At 38.2% G+C, this 16885-nt stretch overlaps 1 protein-coding gene across 2 annotated transcripts in view; it reads right to left on the bottom strand.

Moving 5' to 3' along the window:
• Nucleotides 1-8053: 8053 nt before the first annotated feature.
• Nucleotides 8054-16885, bottom strand: part of adprs (ADP-ribosylserine hydrolase) — a 37386-nt gene continuing 28554 nt past the window's right edge. For both annotated transcript variants that reach the window (XM_078567083.1, XM_078567084.1), the window contains exons 5-6: nt 10730-10824; nt 8054-8434 (exon numbers count right to left, since the gene is read on the bottom strand). In XM_078567083.1, the coding sequence (XP_078423209.1) occupies nt 8121-8434; nt 10730-10824 (409 nt within the window). In that variant the 3' untranslated portion in view covers nt 8054-8120. The remainder of the gene's footprint in view (nt 8435-10729; nt 10825-16885) is intronic.

The following is a 16885-nucleotide window of genomic DNA, read 5'->3' as shown; positions in this document are numbered from 1 at the left end:
CCAGTGTCAGATTTTGTTAGATAACGCTCCCATGAAGTGCCTTGAAATATGTTACTGTGCTAAAGGTATTGTATAAATACAAGTTTCTGTTGTTACTATGATGTATTTAGCAAATGAGCCCAACACCTTTGTTTCGTAAATAGAAAAAATAGCTTCCGAAGACGTTTTAGTATATAAATGAGGGCTAAAATAGCCTTTGACCTTATTGTTCATATAATTTGTGGTGCAAGGCAAGTTGATGTGAAATTGCCATGTCATCGTTCAAATGTGTGTGTTGGAAGTCCTTGACTGGTTGTACTACACAAGTCTTGGTACAAGAATAATTTGTTCTTGCAAATTAGAAATTCATTCAACAAGGTTGAGCTGTTGAAGGATATTGTTGCAATGATGCAACAAGGATATGCATTCCACATGGATTGGAGTAGACCAATGGAATCATCTTTCGTAAAATGGAAAAACGCCATTTGCTGATTTAGCTTTTCCTCAAATGAATTTTTAAAAAATTTAATCTCAATTCCTAAAAGATAATAGTCAAGCTGTTCTTTGTACTGCCTCAATTTATTTTCACTTCATTTTTATTACTTACAATTATCTGACAGAAAAATGTATGTGACAACACAACCTGCACTCTATCACTTGGAGGAGAGCACCAAATACAAATTTCATGTTCACAAATAAACTGAATAGTTCTGAAAGGAAATCTGTATCAGGGCACCGCTATTTATTAACATTTAGATTAAAATTGGGATACATGTTCTTTGTACCTCAACAAAATATTAATCCAAAACAATGCTGCAACTGACCCAACACCCCATAATGTACATAATACATTAGGAGAAAATATCTTTCATTCACTGTGTTCGTCATGTTGTACACATAGGAAGAAATTTATCCTAACTCAAGTGCAATAAAAAGAAACCTTCCTATAACATTGCTCAGGTCTAAATTCTTTCAACTAATCTAGAATGGAACTTCAAGGATTTAATCTTATAAAAACGTTTTCAAAGGATTCATTGATGTTTGATATTAAAACAGCAACAGGGAGGGCTAGACATTAATTGAGGTGACTTAGTGAGCTAAAAGTTTCACTATTCCAAGAGATAATAGATAGCAAAAATTGGAACTTCAGTGAGTGTTGCTGCAGCATTGGACAAGATCAGCAATATGAATAGATTGCTGCAATGCTACATTAACTTTCCAGCTGGCATAGTACATCCAGTGGTTGCAGCTGATTCTAGCAACCAAATTTCTGCCAAGTCCAAAAAAAAACCCAATTTAAATAGGGCTTTTAAGCTCCCAATCATGTCATTAGGAAAGATTTTTCACAAGCAAAGGTGTACATCATTCCATTCAATTGCCCGGATTTGAACTGCAACTGTACTATGATTCTGAAGCAAAATTTCTGTAATTGGTTACTTGCCATGGGGGAGGGAAGAGAGGGGGGAAAACATGGATTGAAAAAAAAACAGGGAAAACTGCTAAAGAAAATAATTCTTTAGAACAAAAGGGCATTATGAATGGGACAAACATCAATCAGTGGTAAAATAGAGCACAATTCCAAAAACATAAGCTCAAGAAATTAATCATGAGGTAATATATTGCAAACACTAAGTGAAGAAAAATGCCTCAGGAATAACAGCCTCGCAGAAAAAAAATGGGGCACACATTTTGCCTAACATGTACATCATTCACAGCTATTGGCTCTGTCTGCAAACCGCATTCTTGAGGAAGAAACTTGGCAAGAAAATATAGGTATTTTGTTTCTTGGGTAAGAAATGCTCAGCATTTCTTCAAAATAAAATTGAGTTGTGCTGGTCAAGGGTTAATTTTTGTTTTGCATCTTCTTCAGTCACAAGGATAGGAGAGTTGGCATCTCCTCATTAAAGAAGTCAAAAGGAGTCCAAGGTCTTTCAGAAATGTTGTGAAGCTCCAGGAAGAGACAGTGAACATCATGTCCTCAGTGAAACAGATTCAAGCTGTTCCCTACTACAGAGTAACAATAATGAATGGAGCCAACTCCTCAGCAGCAGTTCCAGTTCAGAGGTCATTTTTAACCACACTTATTTTGCAACAACTTCAAACTGATCTAGAGTTGCAATTCAGTGCTCTAATAACCTACAATTAACACAAACTCATTACTGGATTAATATTGTATTTTGTTGGTTACCACAATTTTAGTTGCTTTTATAATCCCACAATCTCTCATTTCAACTGCTAGGCAGTTTACATTTTAATTCACTATGAATGTAGGAAAGAGAATCATTATCTCACCTAAATCAAATTAAGCTTAGAGGGTCCATAGGATTTGAAAATATCCCAAGCCCTTATCATGCTGCTTTTCCTTGCAGATATCCACTAATTATACCATAATATAACATGGTTAATCTGGTCATCAAAATTTGAAAAATGGGCACTAGGGCAAGCAGTGGCTCTCTGTACTCAAGGAACTGTAATTCAATCCACATAGCCTCAGCAATGGACAAGGGAGAAAGATTGACAAAGAATATCATAAAACGTTAACTTTATGGATTAATTTATATGGCTCCTCTTCCTCCCTTCTCCACTGGTTAAGATTTGCAGTGGTGGAATGAAAAGTAAACTCTGTGCACATCGAGGACTGTTAACAGACAATGTAAGTACTCGGAAGCTAGGTGTAGCGCAGATTAGTTGTAGGACTATGTTCAGAGGCATGAGTGATACTGATGCGTTTGTGTTGTGCATTCAGTAAAATTGAGTTATCTTCCAATGTCTATGCTTTTTGAATGGTGTTAAAGAATTGGATAGTAATAGATTTGAGCCCATGGCCAAGGTTAATACTTGAAGCCTTGAGCGATCGCAGAAAATAGTTTACCTACTCATTTCCAACTTGCCAGGTGGAATTTTTGCTTTTCTTTCTGCAAGGGGAGGAAAAAGAATCCTAGTTAAATTCTGGAAGAGCAATTCTTACTCAGCAAGATCTTGACTGCGCACTCAACTTTGTACAACTACTACCAGGCCATTCCATATACGGTTGTGCTTGCCTTCATGCTTCCATCTTTCACCAGGAGTTTAGTTGCTCACTACCCTTACTGCATTTAATAAACACAGGGGAAGGCCAGGGTTCTTTTTCCTGGTGCATCAACAGATGGAACCAGAAATTTAATGATATATTAGAAGTGAGTGGATACACTATTATCTACAATCACTAATCATTTCAATTGATAACCTATCACTAATTATTTCAATTGATAACCTTGACTTTGGACCCAAATCTATCACTATATTTTTTAACAGTTTTCGAAAAGCATAGGCATCAGAAAGCAACTAAAAGTAGGGTACTCAATTTAACTGTATTTGGTTTTAACAGGATTTGAAATTTTAAAAAATCTATATATTTCTGTATATCCTTGCTAATAATACCTAGTCCTTTGTCTCTCTGAAGGCTACCGAAGATTCTAAGAAGCAAGTTATATTAAAATTAATTCAAAGTTTGAATCCACAGGATAAAAACACTCCAAGACAATTTGCACTATTATTTTACAATTTTCTTTAGATTTATCTGTGCACCTCCCTGACCAAAACTACTGATTACATTTGTGAAATTGTTAAATTAACCTTTGGAAACAAAGGGCTACAGCATTTCTTAGTTTAAACTATTGTATATTTTATATCTTGAAGCTCTGCAGAGATGATTCACTAGCTTATGTGTAACAGGAATTCATTCAGTTCTTTAAAATGTCTGCTCTCATGCTTCTAGAAGCTTCTCCAGTTTGTTTACTTGTTTGAGTCCACATTGAGGCTTAACTAATCAAGCAGAGTGAGCATCAATAATAAAGACTTACATAAACAAGAATAATTGAACACAAACCACAATTTAATGCACATTAAAATGCTGTGGATCGTTGTGGGACAATTTTTTGGGTGTTGCGTGCTCCAAGGATACAATGGTGACTGTTGAGCAGAGACTCTGGCAAGGATGTAATTATTTCCCCCCCAGTTAGTCAATGGGACAGATTTCCCCTGCCCTGACTTGTTCTTTCAGTTCCCTGATTGGCCATTCAGATCAGTGCTCCAATTGGCTAATCAGAAACTTCCTAAGTTCTTGTAACAAAAGTGGTACTTTGAACACGCTGACGAATGATGAGGCAGTCTTGGGATCAGTGCTGCGGCTCCATTACATGTGAATGCATGATTCTTAGCCCCAAGGCCCCATCAGAAAGTTCAAAACTATTTTGGACAAAGTCATTTCCCCCCCTCCCTGCTCTCTCTGGGGCACACCAATTTTTAAGCATTAAAATGGGGTTACAGTGGGAAAACGTTTGGGAAGTACTTCAATAGGCACTTTACAGCCTTCTCACAACATTGAGTTCAAAAGTTTCAGACTGCAATCTCTCTGCCCCCATCTTGTTTCCTTTTCTTTACATAATGTTTTTGCTTTTGGACAGCAGCCGTTTAGCATTCTGCCATTCACATTTACTTTGGACACATCTTTTGTTTATTTATTTGCCCCATTACTGCTTTCTTTGGCTATGCCCCATCAACTCTTTTGCCATTTAATGTCTCCCATCTTTAACTATCGCAGGCTGTCCCTTTTGTTCCCTTTCCACTCTTCCCCATTTTACTGACTTAAAACCTATTGCTTTTCTAATTTTTCCCAGGTGCGAGGAAAAGTCACCAACTAAGCTGTTAACACTATTTCTCTCTCCCCAGATGCTGCCAGGCCTGCTAGCATTTCCAGCATTTTCTGTTTTTATTACAAATAACTATATCAGAGCTTCATTGGTTCACAGCTGGACATGGTGGAAGTGGAAATACTCACCAGTATTGAACTGAAACTCATTATGGGAGGAACACATTAAAAAAAACATCAGTTTGAAACACTTCAAAGATTTTTCTTGTATGGGGCTGGGTTATATACATTTACCATGAAATATATCTTCTAGAGACTATTAATCACAAATGATCTTTAAATACATTATTAACGCATTTTAATATGAAAAGCATTTGCTGGTTTTACAAATACTGCTGGCTGGAGATGCACTTTCCTATGTTTCTATTCTTCTCTAGAATTTATCACTAAAGGCAGACAATAGCAATAGACTAGGCCAACATCTATTCCTGTCTCCCTACTATTCTTAACTTTACACAAGAACAATTTCAGACCATTAAGCCTGTTTCAGGCAAACAAACTTTCTTCTGAATATTTACAATCAAGAACTTTATATAATGATTTACACAACTCCTAGGATGCCCCCAAAGCACTTTACAGCCAATGAAGTACTTTTGAAGTGCACTCACTGTTGTAATGTATGAAACACTGCAGCCAATTTGTACATGGCAAGGTCCCACAAACAGAAATAAGGATTACGACAAAGTAATGTGTTTTATTGGTGCTGGTTAGGGGCTAAATAATTGGCCAAAACATTGGAGGGAGCTATCTGCTCCTCTTCGATAAGCATCTTGGGATCTATTCCATCCAAGTGGACAAATGGTGCCCCAGTTTGTCGTACCTGAAATGCACTACCTACAACAATGCAGCACTCCCTCAATACCGTACTAAGTGTCAGCCTAGATTTTGTGCTCAAGTCTCTGGATCACAAAAATAGTCAAAAAATAATGCTTAGTTATAAAATTATTAGTCTAAAGCCAAATTATATGATATCTGGATATACTTGACATAGAGCTAGTGCAACGAAGGTTCACCAGACTGACTCCTGGGATAGCAGAATTGTCCAAGGAGGAGACCGGGCCTATATTCTCTAGAGTTTAGAAGAATGAGAGGTGATCTCATGGAAGCATACAAAATTCTTACAGGGCCCAAACAGGGTAGATACAGGAAGGTTGTTTCCCCTGGCTGAGGGGATCTTAAACCAGGGGACATGTCTCAGAATTAGAAGTAGGCCATTTAGGACTGAGATGAGAAGGAATTTCTTCACTCGGAGGGTGGTGAATCTTTGGCACTCTCTACCCTGGAGAGCTGTGAAGGCTCAGACATTGAGTGCTTTCAAGACAGATTTCCAGATCAAGATGTATGAGGATAGTGCAGGAAAATGGCGTTGAGGTAGAAAAATCAGCCATGATCTAGTTGAATGGCAGAGTAGGCTCGAGGGGGTGAATGACCTTCTCCTGCTCTTATTTCCCAGGTTCCTTTCTCAAATTTTGGGAAACCACAATACTACTCCTCTCAAATTCTAGTTATTTTGTTCTAGTCATGTGAATAATTTCAATATTTGTTTTAATAATGGAGAAATAGGTTTGATGGGCTAAACTATTAAATATATTTTAAATCATCTGGTTGACAATAGCTTTAAATTTTAATTCACAAGGCAAAGCCAGTGATGTCCTCATTATTAAAGCATAAAGATAATTCCAGGGATGAAGGCGGCTTCAGTTACAGAGCAAGTCTAAGGAAACTGGGGCTACTGTCACCAGAACAGAGAAAGCAGAGATGTAATCTAATATTTCAATTTATGAAGGGCTTTGATAAGATAAATCAGAAAAAATATTTCTGCTGGTGAGTTACTAAGATTATAAAAACAAAGGTGGTAGGAGTTTTTTTTTGAAATGCAGAGGGTTAGGACATGGACCACTAATAACCACCACCCCACCCAAACATACACACATGTGCACACACATCAGAAGCAGTGAATACCCCACCAGTAACAGTGATAGAAGAATCCACTCTGATGAAGGCTCATTGACCTGAACCAGTAACTGTTTCTCTCCACAGATGCTGCCTGTCCTGAGTATTTCCAGCATTTTTATTTCAGATTTCCTACATCTGGAGCATTTTGTTTTTGTGTTGAAGCAGAATCTATAATGGTATCAAAAGGGAAATGGATAAATATTTGGAAAAAGGAAAATCTTATGAAGGTATTGTAAAATACACAGCCCTGGAGAGAAAGGCAAGGCCTCCTGTGTGGTGAAACTGATTCACTAACAAGTCTCACAGAAGAATCACCTAAATAATAAAAGGGAGTATCTGGTGATTTTAAACTTGTGTTGTGGAATAATTTTTCATTTCACGTTAGAGCTTTAGCAATATTATCAGCTACACCTGGTAGAAGGATTAGAAAGGAGTTGAGGGGAATTTTTTCACCCAGAGAGTGCTGGGGGTCGGGGTGGGGGTGCAGGCTCTGGAACTCACTGCTCGTAAGGGTGGTAGAGGCAGAAACCCCTCATCGCATTTTTTTTTTTAAAAAAAACACTTGGGTATGCACTTGAGGTGCCATTACCTACAAGGCAATGGACCAAGAACTGAAAATGGTATTAGGCTGGGTAGCTCATTTTCAGCCAGCACAGACAAGCTGAATGGCCTCCTTGAGTTTTTTTTTTTATTTTCAATACACTACAGTTGTCCTCCACTCTTAGGCAACCAGATAGGACTTCAGTTAGATCTTAGATGGACAGTCCAATTATCCTGCGCCTACATAAAGTGGCCGATATCCAGCTACCATATAATGTGGCATGGGTGATGCAAAGCAATGCTACAAAATGCTGATCTTGGGCATTACTTCATATCAACTAACGCATCTTAAGCAAATGCATCCCTCATCTAGAAGAGTTCAGGTAACCCCTAACCCCAGATTAGTGACATAAAACCAGCAAACAACCAGCAACATTTAGGCAAGACAATACAATGTTCAGGCTCAGCAGTGGTGTCATCATATTCTGTTTGTTAAGCAACAAACCAGATGATATAAAGACATTAAACAGGAGACTTAAGCAATGATAGATTCACAAATGTGCTATCCTTGCAAATGTAGCAACAGCTGCATGACTGAGGGACCAGATAAAGTCAAGCAACCAATATTCAACACATCCTTAATTTGGCAAGACAGTGTGACAAATTCAATTTAAGAAAGAAAAAGTTGTACTATTCATGTACTCCTTACTCTAGTATTTATGGTTGAATCCAGTAAGAGATTAAGCAATTACAATTGAGGCTTCTATGAATCAATTCAGTGTTAAATTATTTCAAGTTAGAAACAAAATTGATAATTTAAAACTGTCACAAACAATTTTGATTACTCAAATAAAATAAAACAGGAGAAAATAAGTTTCTAGAACCAACTGGATTCAAGACTACTATATTTTTCATTTTGCAATTTCATTATTTATATTTTCACCAACCAAAGCATTTATCCTGTTTTTAGTGAGGAGTCTAGGCGATTACGGTACAAGTCACACAGTTTCTCCCCCAAATAATCTGCATCTTTATAGGCTTCACAGCTCTTCTGCCAAGACTGTGGTATATCATCTTTTCCATAATAAGCCCCAGCAATTGCTCCTGCCATGGTGGCAATTGTATCAGTGTCGCCACCCAGTGAAATGCTGTAGATTATTGTCCTTTGAAGTCCGTTGTACTTTTCTGGAATTTCTGGATCAGGATCCATGCACCTCAGGAAAGAATAAATGGCAGTTGGCACAGATTCAAAAGCTGCAATTCCATTCCCTAAAGTAAACAAAAATCATACAAACCTTACAAGCTCAGCAGATAGAGATGACATCTTTAGAGTACAAACACAAAGCACTGTACAGGGTATACCCAAGTGGAGCACTTTTAGTTATTTATGGACATTCATTTTGAAGATGCCAATAGAATTACAAATAGCTTTCTGCCACAGCTTAAATAGTAAAATGGCACTTTTTGTCAAAACATAAATCATAAGAGCATAACCCTTGAGCAAAATGTATGTCTCAGCACATATTAAAAATGTGAACAAAGTTGCAAGCCAGAGTACAGAAGTCTTGCATAAAGGGGAAGATTTTGTAAATAATAACCTTACAAAAAGAGGGGAGAGATATTTGTTGTATGGTTTGCATGTGAATAAATATTCCTAATTGATATAATGTTCTGATAGTCAACAATACTTGCCTGCTTCTCCTGGTGATCATAAATCAATGTGATTACATTAGACTAGAGCAGTTGTCATTAGGAATATTGCAAATCTCAAACATACTGTTTCCAGACAGAACCAAGATTAATGGTGATCCAAAACATCACTGATTTTTAAAAAATAAATGCAAAGTTTTATTTTATTTGTTCATGGCATGTGAGCGTCACTGGTAAGGCCAGCATTTATTGCCCATCTCCAAGTGCCCTTGAAGGTGGCATTGAGCTGCCTTCTTGAGCTGCTGCAGCCCATTTGGTATAGGCACACCCAGAGTGTGGTTAGGTACAGAGTTCTAGAATTTTGACCCAGCAATGATGAAAGAACAGCAATAAACTACCAAATAAGGATAGTGTGTGGATTGCACGTGGCGGCGTGTCTATGCGCTTGCTGCCCTTGTTCTTCTAGACGGTAGAGGTTGAGGGTTTGGGAGATGCTATCAAAGAAACTGTAGCAGTTTCTGCAGTACATCTGGCAGCCAGTATGTAGAGTGGTGGAGGGAGTGCCAGTTAATTGCCCTGGATGGTGTCAAGCTTCGAGTTTTATTGGAGTACCAGTCATTAAGGCGAGTGGACAGTATTCCATCACACTCCTGACTTGAGTCTTGTAGGTGATGGACAGGCTTTGGGGAGTCAGGAGGCAAGTTACGCGCTGCGAAATACCCAGCTTCTGACATGTTTTTGTAGCTATGGTATTTATGTGGCTGATCCAGTTAAGTTTCTGATCAATAGTAACCAAGTTGTTCATGGTGGGAATTCAATGATGCTAATGCCATTGAATATCAAAGGAAGGCAATTAGACCCTTGCTTGTTGAAGGCAGTCCTTGTCTGGCACCTGCATGACACCAATGATACTTGCCACTTATCAGTCCAAGCCTGAACATTGCCCAGATCCTGATGCATGCAAGCCTAGACCGCTTCATTTTCTTCAGAGTTGTAAACAGAACTGAACATCCTGCGTTCATCAACTAACAGTCCCAATTCTGATCTTATGAAGAAGGTCACTGATGAAACAGATGAAGATAGTTGGGCCTAAGTCACTACCCTTAGAAACTCAGGGTTGGCATTGGCTCACTGAGCCAGAAGGTTGTGGGATCAAGTCCAATTTCAGCCATGGTTGTAACTGGTGGCTGACTGGTCTTAGCATTTGATTCTTGCTTATAGAGCTTCACTGTGGGAATATAGGAGGGGCTCTGGATTCAGATCCCAGGTGAGCCTGGTTGTGCTAAAGAAAAATCTGCAGGACTATGTGGAAAGACCTGGGGAGTGGTACTAGCTGATTTGCTTTTGCAGAGAACCGGCACAGACTGAATGGGTCAAATGGCTTCCTTTTATGCGGAAGCCAATGATTCCAGCAGTAATGAAAGGGAGCAGAAATGAATGCCCTTCAACAACCACAACCATCTACCTGTCTTAGGTATGACTCCAGCCAATGGAGAGCTTTGCTCCCAATTTCCATTGACTCCAGTTTTGCTCGGGCTCCTGGATGCCACACTGTCAAATGCTGCCTTGATGTCAAGGGCAGTCACTCTTAACTCACCTCTGCAATTGAACTCTTTTGTCCATGTTTGGACTAAGGTTGTAATGAGGTCTGGAGCCAAGTGAATATAATAAATTTATAAAATTAGACATCAACAAATAGATGAGAGTCAAATACGGCAGTAAAATATTGCTTCTAAATGCTGAAAACAGATCAGCAGGAAGCAGCTGCTATCTTGAACTCCTACAACTAATTATTTTCCTTCCAGCTGGCACAGTTCTCTTTCCTCTCCCTTAATTCTGCTAAAGTTAATACACTTAAAAATAAAACAAGGGCTTAGCACAAAACAGTTTCTAGGAAATAGAAGCAACTTTTACCCAATTCATTAACCACCTCTTCCTTTGAAACATCCGTTCGGGATAAAAATGCTTTCATTTTCTTCAGTCTATTGCAGAAGGGAAACTCATGAAAGCTGAAAAAGGAAGAAAATAAAGCAAACGTTGAGGAATCCAAGTAGGAAAGAGTCAATTGCTCAGACTGGAATGTTTCTGGCGTGACTATTGTGTGTAAGCACTGCACTTATCAACTATTTTGTGCCCTTCTCAAATATTTAGATTCATCACAAAATATGCCTTGAGCAAAGATGACAAAAACTTACAAACACCAAAGCCAGTCCATTAAATAGGGGCTTATTTTTTCTTTTAAGTGTAGGAACTAAAGTTATCACTGTCCCACATTTTATAAAACTTCTCTTTTATGGCGCTGCATGGTTACAGCTTCATGTTTTAAAATTCCAGCAAGATGGAATCAGTAATTGTTGGTAAATCTTCCTAATGTTGATGTCATGAAAGGGTGGCCCCCGGCTTGTAAGCGATAATCTGTTCAGTAATTTACTAGGAGACATCTTTAACGTTAAACAAATCAAGAAAGATGTGCTACAAATTACAAAACAATTTAAAACATGCACATTAGCAAGGGGTCAGGAGAGGCTCCAGCAGTCGTACAGATATCACCCTAACACTTTGGATTATATGACACTCAGTTGAACAGTGTTGCTTTAAGCAAAATAGTGCTTTACAAACTTATCCAAAGATTATACCAGCTTTGAAGGGCTGTGACTTTTATAATAAGTCAACAAACTTTCAAATCCGGAACGATCTTTATTGGGTACATTTCATACACAATTTTATATATTCCGTTCTATGATGATGATGAAAGATAATGGGGAATTAAGTGCTTTTCAAGTTAATGCCCAACATCGAGCTCATTTGCTTCAAGGTCCAATAAATTATGTACCAGACACTGTGAAGCTACTATAGAGGTTATAACGTCTTTAAAGAGTACCTCCCATTATACTAGCATGGCATTTCCATTTCCTACTTCTTGATGTGAAATCACCACTAAACTAACAGTAAACTCTACTTCCAGGACAGAACACTCATCAATTCAATTATGTGCGTGCAGTGCATTTTGGCTAAAATAATCTGATATCAACAAAGGCCATTTGAACCAGTGCTTGCGCCCCAGCAAGAGTCATTGTCTTCAGGAGGAGGGATTTTAAAAAAAGGGGAAAAAATCTTAAATAGTACAAGAAATTTGAGAGCATCCAACAGTTTTGTAATATAACCCAACCTCAAGCATTTTGGTAATATATTTCAAGTGGACAGCATTTGGTTTCTATTGTACAGGTTCTTCAGAAAATAATTTTGCTGGTGGAAGAGATTAGAATACAAAAATTGCTCATGATCAATTTTTGGAATATTGCTCTGTAAACTGATCATACCTTCACTCCCATTCCATCCCCAAATACAACCATTTACTGAATGCTCAACAATGGTAGTAAAGTGAAGCAAAATTTAGTTGCTTATTTAAAAGCATTTTTAGAAGGACTCAAGGGGAAATTAAACAGAATTTTTTAGCAAACCATTTCTTCAAGGTTCCTTCAGAACCTCAACCCTGGAATCTTTGAAAACAGTACATCCTATCCCAAACATTGCTTGGTTTTTCAAGGCTGACTCCACACAATTCACAGTTTTAGTAATTTTGTTTTATTTTAAGTTTTTTTAAAAAAGTCATATCTTAAGAATTTCTGAAACCTTCAACAGTTCAAAATAATTTAAACAGATCAAGTTTCAAAACAAACATTAATTTGGCACTGAAATGCATCTTTTTCACCTCTTCCATGCTACATAACCATCCTTGATTAAGAGGAAGGGTTGGAGACTGTTGTTAATGCCACTCCATATTCAGCGTGTTCTCTTTTGCAGATGTAACTAGCATTAGAGTATTCAAGAACAGCCCACCATGTAACTAATTACGGATACCAATTAATTTTGTACCCCTCAAAACATGTGAATTTTATCAAAAAAATTAAGGGATGCAGACCACTGTGCATACATACTGATCTTCTCACTGCAAGATAAACCATTTGTGCACAGGAATCACCAGTATATACTGTGATTTTCTTTTGATTTGATGGTATGGATGGTCAAGGGCAATGAGTGAAATTAAAAATGTTGTATTTATTGCCCAAGAACTAAGTCAAAAACTCAGAATTGGATAATCTCTCAGGCTATTTGGGGTTTTTTGGTTTCATTTTGCACAAAATGCATGCAACTGAGGCTGCTACAGCAAAGTGAGTTTACCAGCACTCCATTTTCCAGCAAGTCAGACTAGATTTTTATTTTTAAAACAAAATCAGACAGCCTGCTTACATAATGGAAGAAATAAAAGCATATTCTTTACAAATGATGATTTTTTTCAAAAATTATTTTGAAGTCATGAACAGATTTAGAATTGAGATAATCCAGAAAAATGAAATGAGAATTAGGAAATTTCTTCACATTTATTTTTCACAATATTCATTTGCTCAGAACTCCTAAATCGCTGGGAGGGGGTCAGACCCCAGAAGACGTGCTGGTCCCCAACCCCAGGCAAAAATTGCACGGGAATTGCCCGGGAAGTTAAACTTCCGATGGGCAATTTCCTTGCACTGGGAACCATCCGACACTCCGAATTAAATCGAAGACTACGGACGGTTCCGACGGTCTTAGCAGAATAGTTATCCAGAAAATTTTAGAAGAATTAAAACCACTAACTATTGAACCACTCCAGACACCCCCACCAGACCCTGACTATCACCCACCCTCCGACCCACTAACCCCCAACGCCTAACTACTCCCCTGAACCCAGACTACGCTCTAGAATACCCCCCATACCCCTAATCCATCCTATCCTCCTCCTCACCACCAGCTCCCCACCCAGAAGGCCTCAAGAACCAGGTGTACTGCACATTTCTCACGAGGCCCGGGTCAGAAGAGCAGGCAAGAAATGTGCAGCTCCTGACCTGGGTAAATAAAAAGGAGCTGAATGGTAACCAGATGTTGATTGCCACTCCTCGAAGTTTTGACCCAGTACTTAGTTTTGAGAAAAAGGCAATGTAAAGAATTACATGCAGGCAAATTTTAAATATATATTTTTGAGACACCTGCTAGATTTAAAGGCTTCTCTACACCTATTGTCTCTATGCTACTCCCACCACCCAATCGATAGCAAGTTGAGTATATTCGAAACATTTACATTCAATCTCAGTTTGCCAGGGCAACATCCCAAAGGAAGGATAAAAAGCAATACTGTTCTCACTCAGCTCCTAGCAAATGTCTTAACAGAAGTTGTCACATGGTTGTAAAAACGTAATCAGGTTTTGCAGCAAAATTTACAAGTCTACAGATAGATAACGATTATCGCTGGATTACACATTTTGAGCTAAAATCAGCAAAATTGAGTGGCCAAGTCCACTGTGAGCTCAAGAAAGCTGAGTAGTCAGATGCACTGCAGACAAGTTTTAATCCAGCAGACTCAAGTGAAAACAAGCACTCTGTTCTGCAGCAGACACCAGCTTAAAGAAGCAATCATAAAACATACATTTAGTGGAAAATTACACACTTTTCCAACATAACACAATCCTCTTTGCACTAATAAGCAGCAGCTCAGGTGGTTTCAGCAGCCAAGTGGGAAAATCAAATGAGACATGAAAAAGGTTAGACTGTGGATTATAAAGCTACCAAAGTGATCAGAGCTTGTTCCTTAAAACGTGCCCTCTCCCCTCCACAATCACCTCGAGAATCAGCAAAAGCTGTATAAGCCTTTTCAAACTGAGCAAAGCACCACCTATATCAACCATCAACTAATTAAAAGTCACTGAAAAAGGAAGTTCAACAATTGAACTCCCTATATATAAAAACAGAAAATTCTGGAAAAACTCAGCAGGTCTGACAGCATCTGTGGAGAGAGAAACAGAGTTAACGTTTTGAGTCCGTATGACTCTTCTTCTGAGCTAAAGGGTAGAAATGTGATGAAATTCATACTGTTTAAGAGGGGTAGAGCAGGTGAAGCCAGATAGAAGGTCAGCAATAGGTGGGGGCTAAGGAGAGATAGACAAAGATGTCATGGCCAGAAAGACAAAGGGAGTGTTAATGGTAGTGGTAAGGGCTAAAGAACGTGCTGATTGTGGCACAAATGTAAGAAAGCAGAATGTGAGAACAGCAGAACAAAGGTCAGCACTCTGAAAGGACAACATGGAACAAGGTAACAGAAGGCTCTTTCAGGGTGGGGTGGGGGAGGGTATGTGGTTGGGGGAAGGAAGATACAAAAAGGGATAAGGGGATAAAAAAGGGATAAAACAATGAATAAATTAATTCAAATAAAGCTAAGTAAATAAAAATAATTTTACAGCGAATTTTAAAAAGGGGTGAAGATAGAGGAGAGTGTTCATGGTCTGAAGTTGTTGAACTCAACGTTAAGTCCGGAAGGTTGTAAAGTGCCTAACCGGAAGACAAGGTGCTGTTCCTCCAGTTTGCTTTGGGCTTCACTGCAACATTGCAGCAGGCCAAGGAAGGACATGAGGGCATGAGAGCAGGGTGGGGTGTTGAAATGGCAAGCGACAGGAAGGTCTGGGTCATGCTTGCGGACAGACCAAAGGTGTTCCGCAAAGTGGTCACCCAGTCTGCATTTGGTCTCCCCAATGTAGGGATGACCACATTGGACTTTATTTTGCTGCACCAACTGCAATTGAAAATGGTCTGAAGACCAACCTCTTAAGTTGTAAATCAGAGCCATAATAAACTACCCACTTTAGAAAATTTATTAAACATTGCAAATTCAAATTGGAAACATCTTTTTGACTGTTAATTGTTACTTTTTAAAGATTATATACTTATTTTCACATTGATGTAGTGATTGCATATGTTCAGAACATAGTATTTACAAGACAACAATTATACCTCTTGTAGTCGTTTTAACATGTTTCTGGACCAAGATAGGTTGCCATAGCAAAGGTCCACAGAACAATCCCATATTTTCAATGGGAATTTGCGGTTGGTCACTTCCTATGACAAGTGGAAATGAATGATGAACTTTCATTAATCAATAAATCTCTCTCTGCAGGAATATATGTCTGTAAAGAAATTTTCATAGCTTTTCAAGAAGGGTACCTAGCACTCAATGGTTTCCCAGTTTTATGCATGTCACATGGCCTGACAAGCATATATCCCACAAGTGTTTGATCTACTTGTGTGGTTGAATGACAGGGTTTTGGCAAAGTGGAGACACTATTCTTGCCACGAGCAGTTAAGCATTTAGTTTGTCTGCACAACTCGGATACCTTGCACTTCCAGATTTAGGCCCAGAAATCACAAGAACAGAGTGTGGAGTGTGAGGATAAAATTTTTTCCACCTTACTCAAGAGAGCTAGATCTCACACTCTTAAAAGGTTATAATTAAAGGCAAACATATTGACATCAAGTATTCCAATTGGAATTTCCTCCTGAATTGCAGGAAACAAAATTACATTTTATCAATTTTTTAAAAAAATCAAAGATCAGTGTGGAGAATGCAGAAGTTGCACTTGAACATCAGCATGCATGTTGAATGCCATATGTGCTGCACTATTATCACTGATATAATACACATGCATCCCATGATCTGAATTTTGGATAGAAAACAAAAGGTTGTAAGATTGGATTTTTTAGAAAATATCTGTAGGTACTACTGTGTCAACTTTTAGGGATGAATGTGGCCAAGGACAAAAAAGGTCTGAAAATTTTTGAGACAGGAAATCATCGCACTTATTATAATCTGTAGTAAAATGCAAATGTTTCTAGGCCATTTCAAATTTGTGGAATTATTAGATCAAGTGAGCAGAAACATTAGTTTTCCCTTCATCTTACTTCCATTAGCGTCAAGACTGCAGACAATGCATTTATTTCGAATCACCAAGGTGAACTCAGCATTTCAACGTTCACTGAAGTCCATACTAACAGAACATGACCTTGCTGGATTATGTACATGTGAAGCGAAGCAAAACAAATACAACAGTGCTTCACAAGCTATTTTCCAATGAGACTCCATTTTAACACTTGAAAATTAACACCAACAAAATCAAACCAGCATAGTAACATTCAGTATTAAAGTTAATATATTATAGATTAAAACAATAGGTCATATAAATATGAAAATCTTTGTTTTTAAACTAC

Source organism: Cetorhinus maximus, chromosome 21, assembly GCF_964194155.1.
Source record: "Cetorhinus maximus chromosome 21, sCetMax3.hap1.1, whole genome shotgun sequence".
Taxonomy (NCBI): Eukaryota; Metazoa; Chordata; class Chondrichthyes; order Lamniformes; family Cetorhinidae; genus Cetorhinus; species Cetorhinus maximus.
Note: the sequence above shows the minus strand (reverse complement) of the source record. Positions and strands in the feature narration are given on the sequence as shown.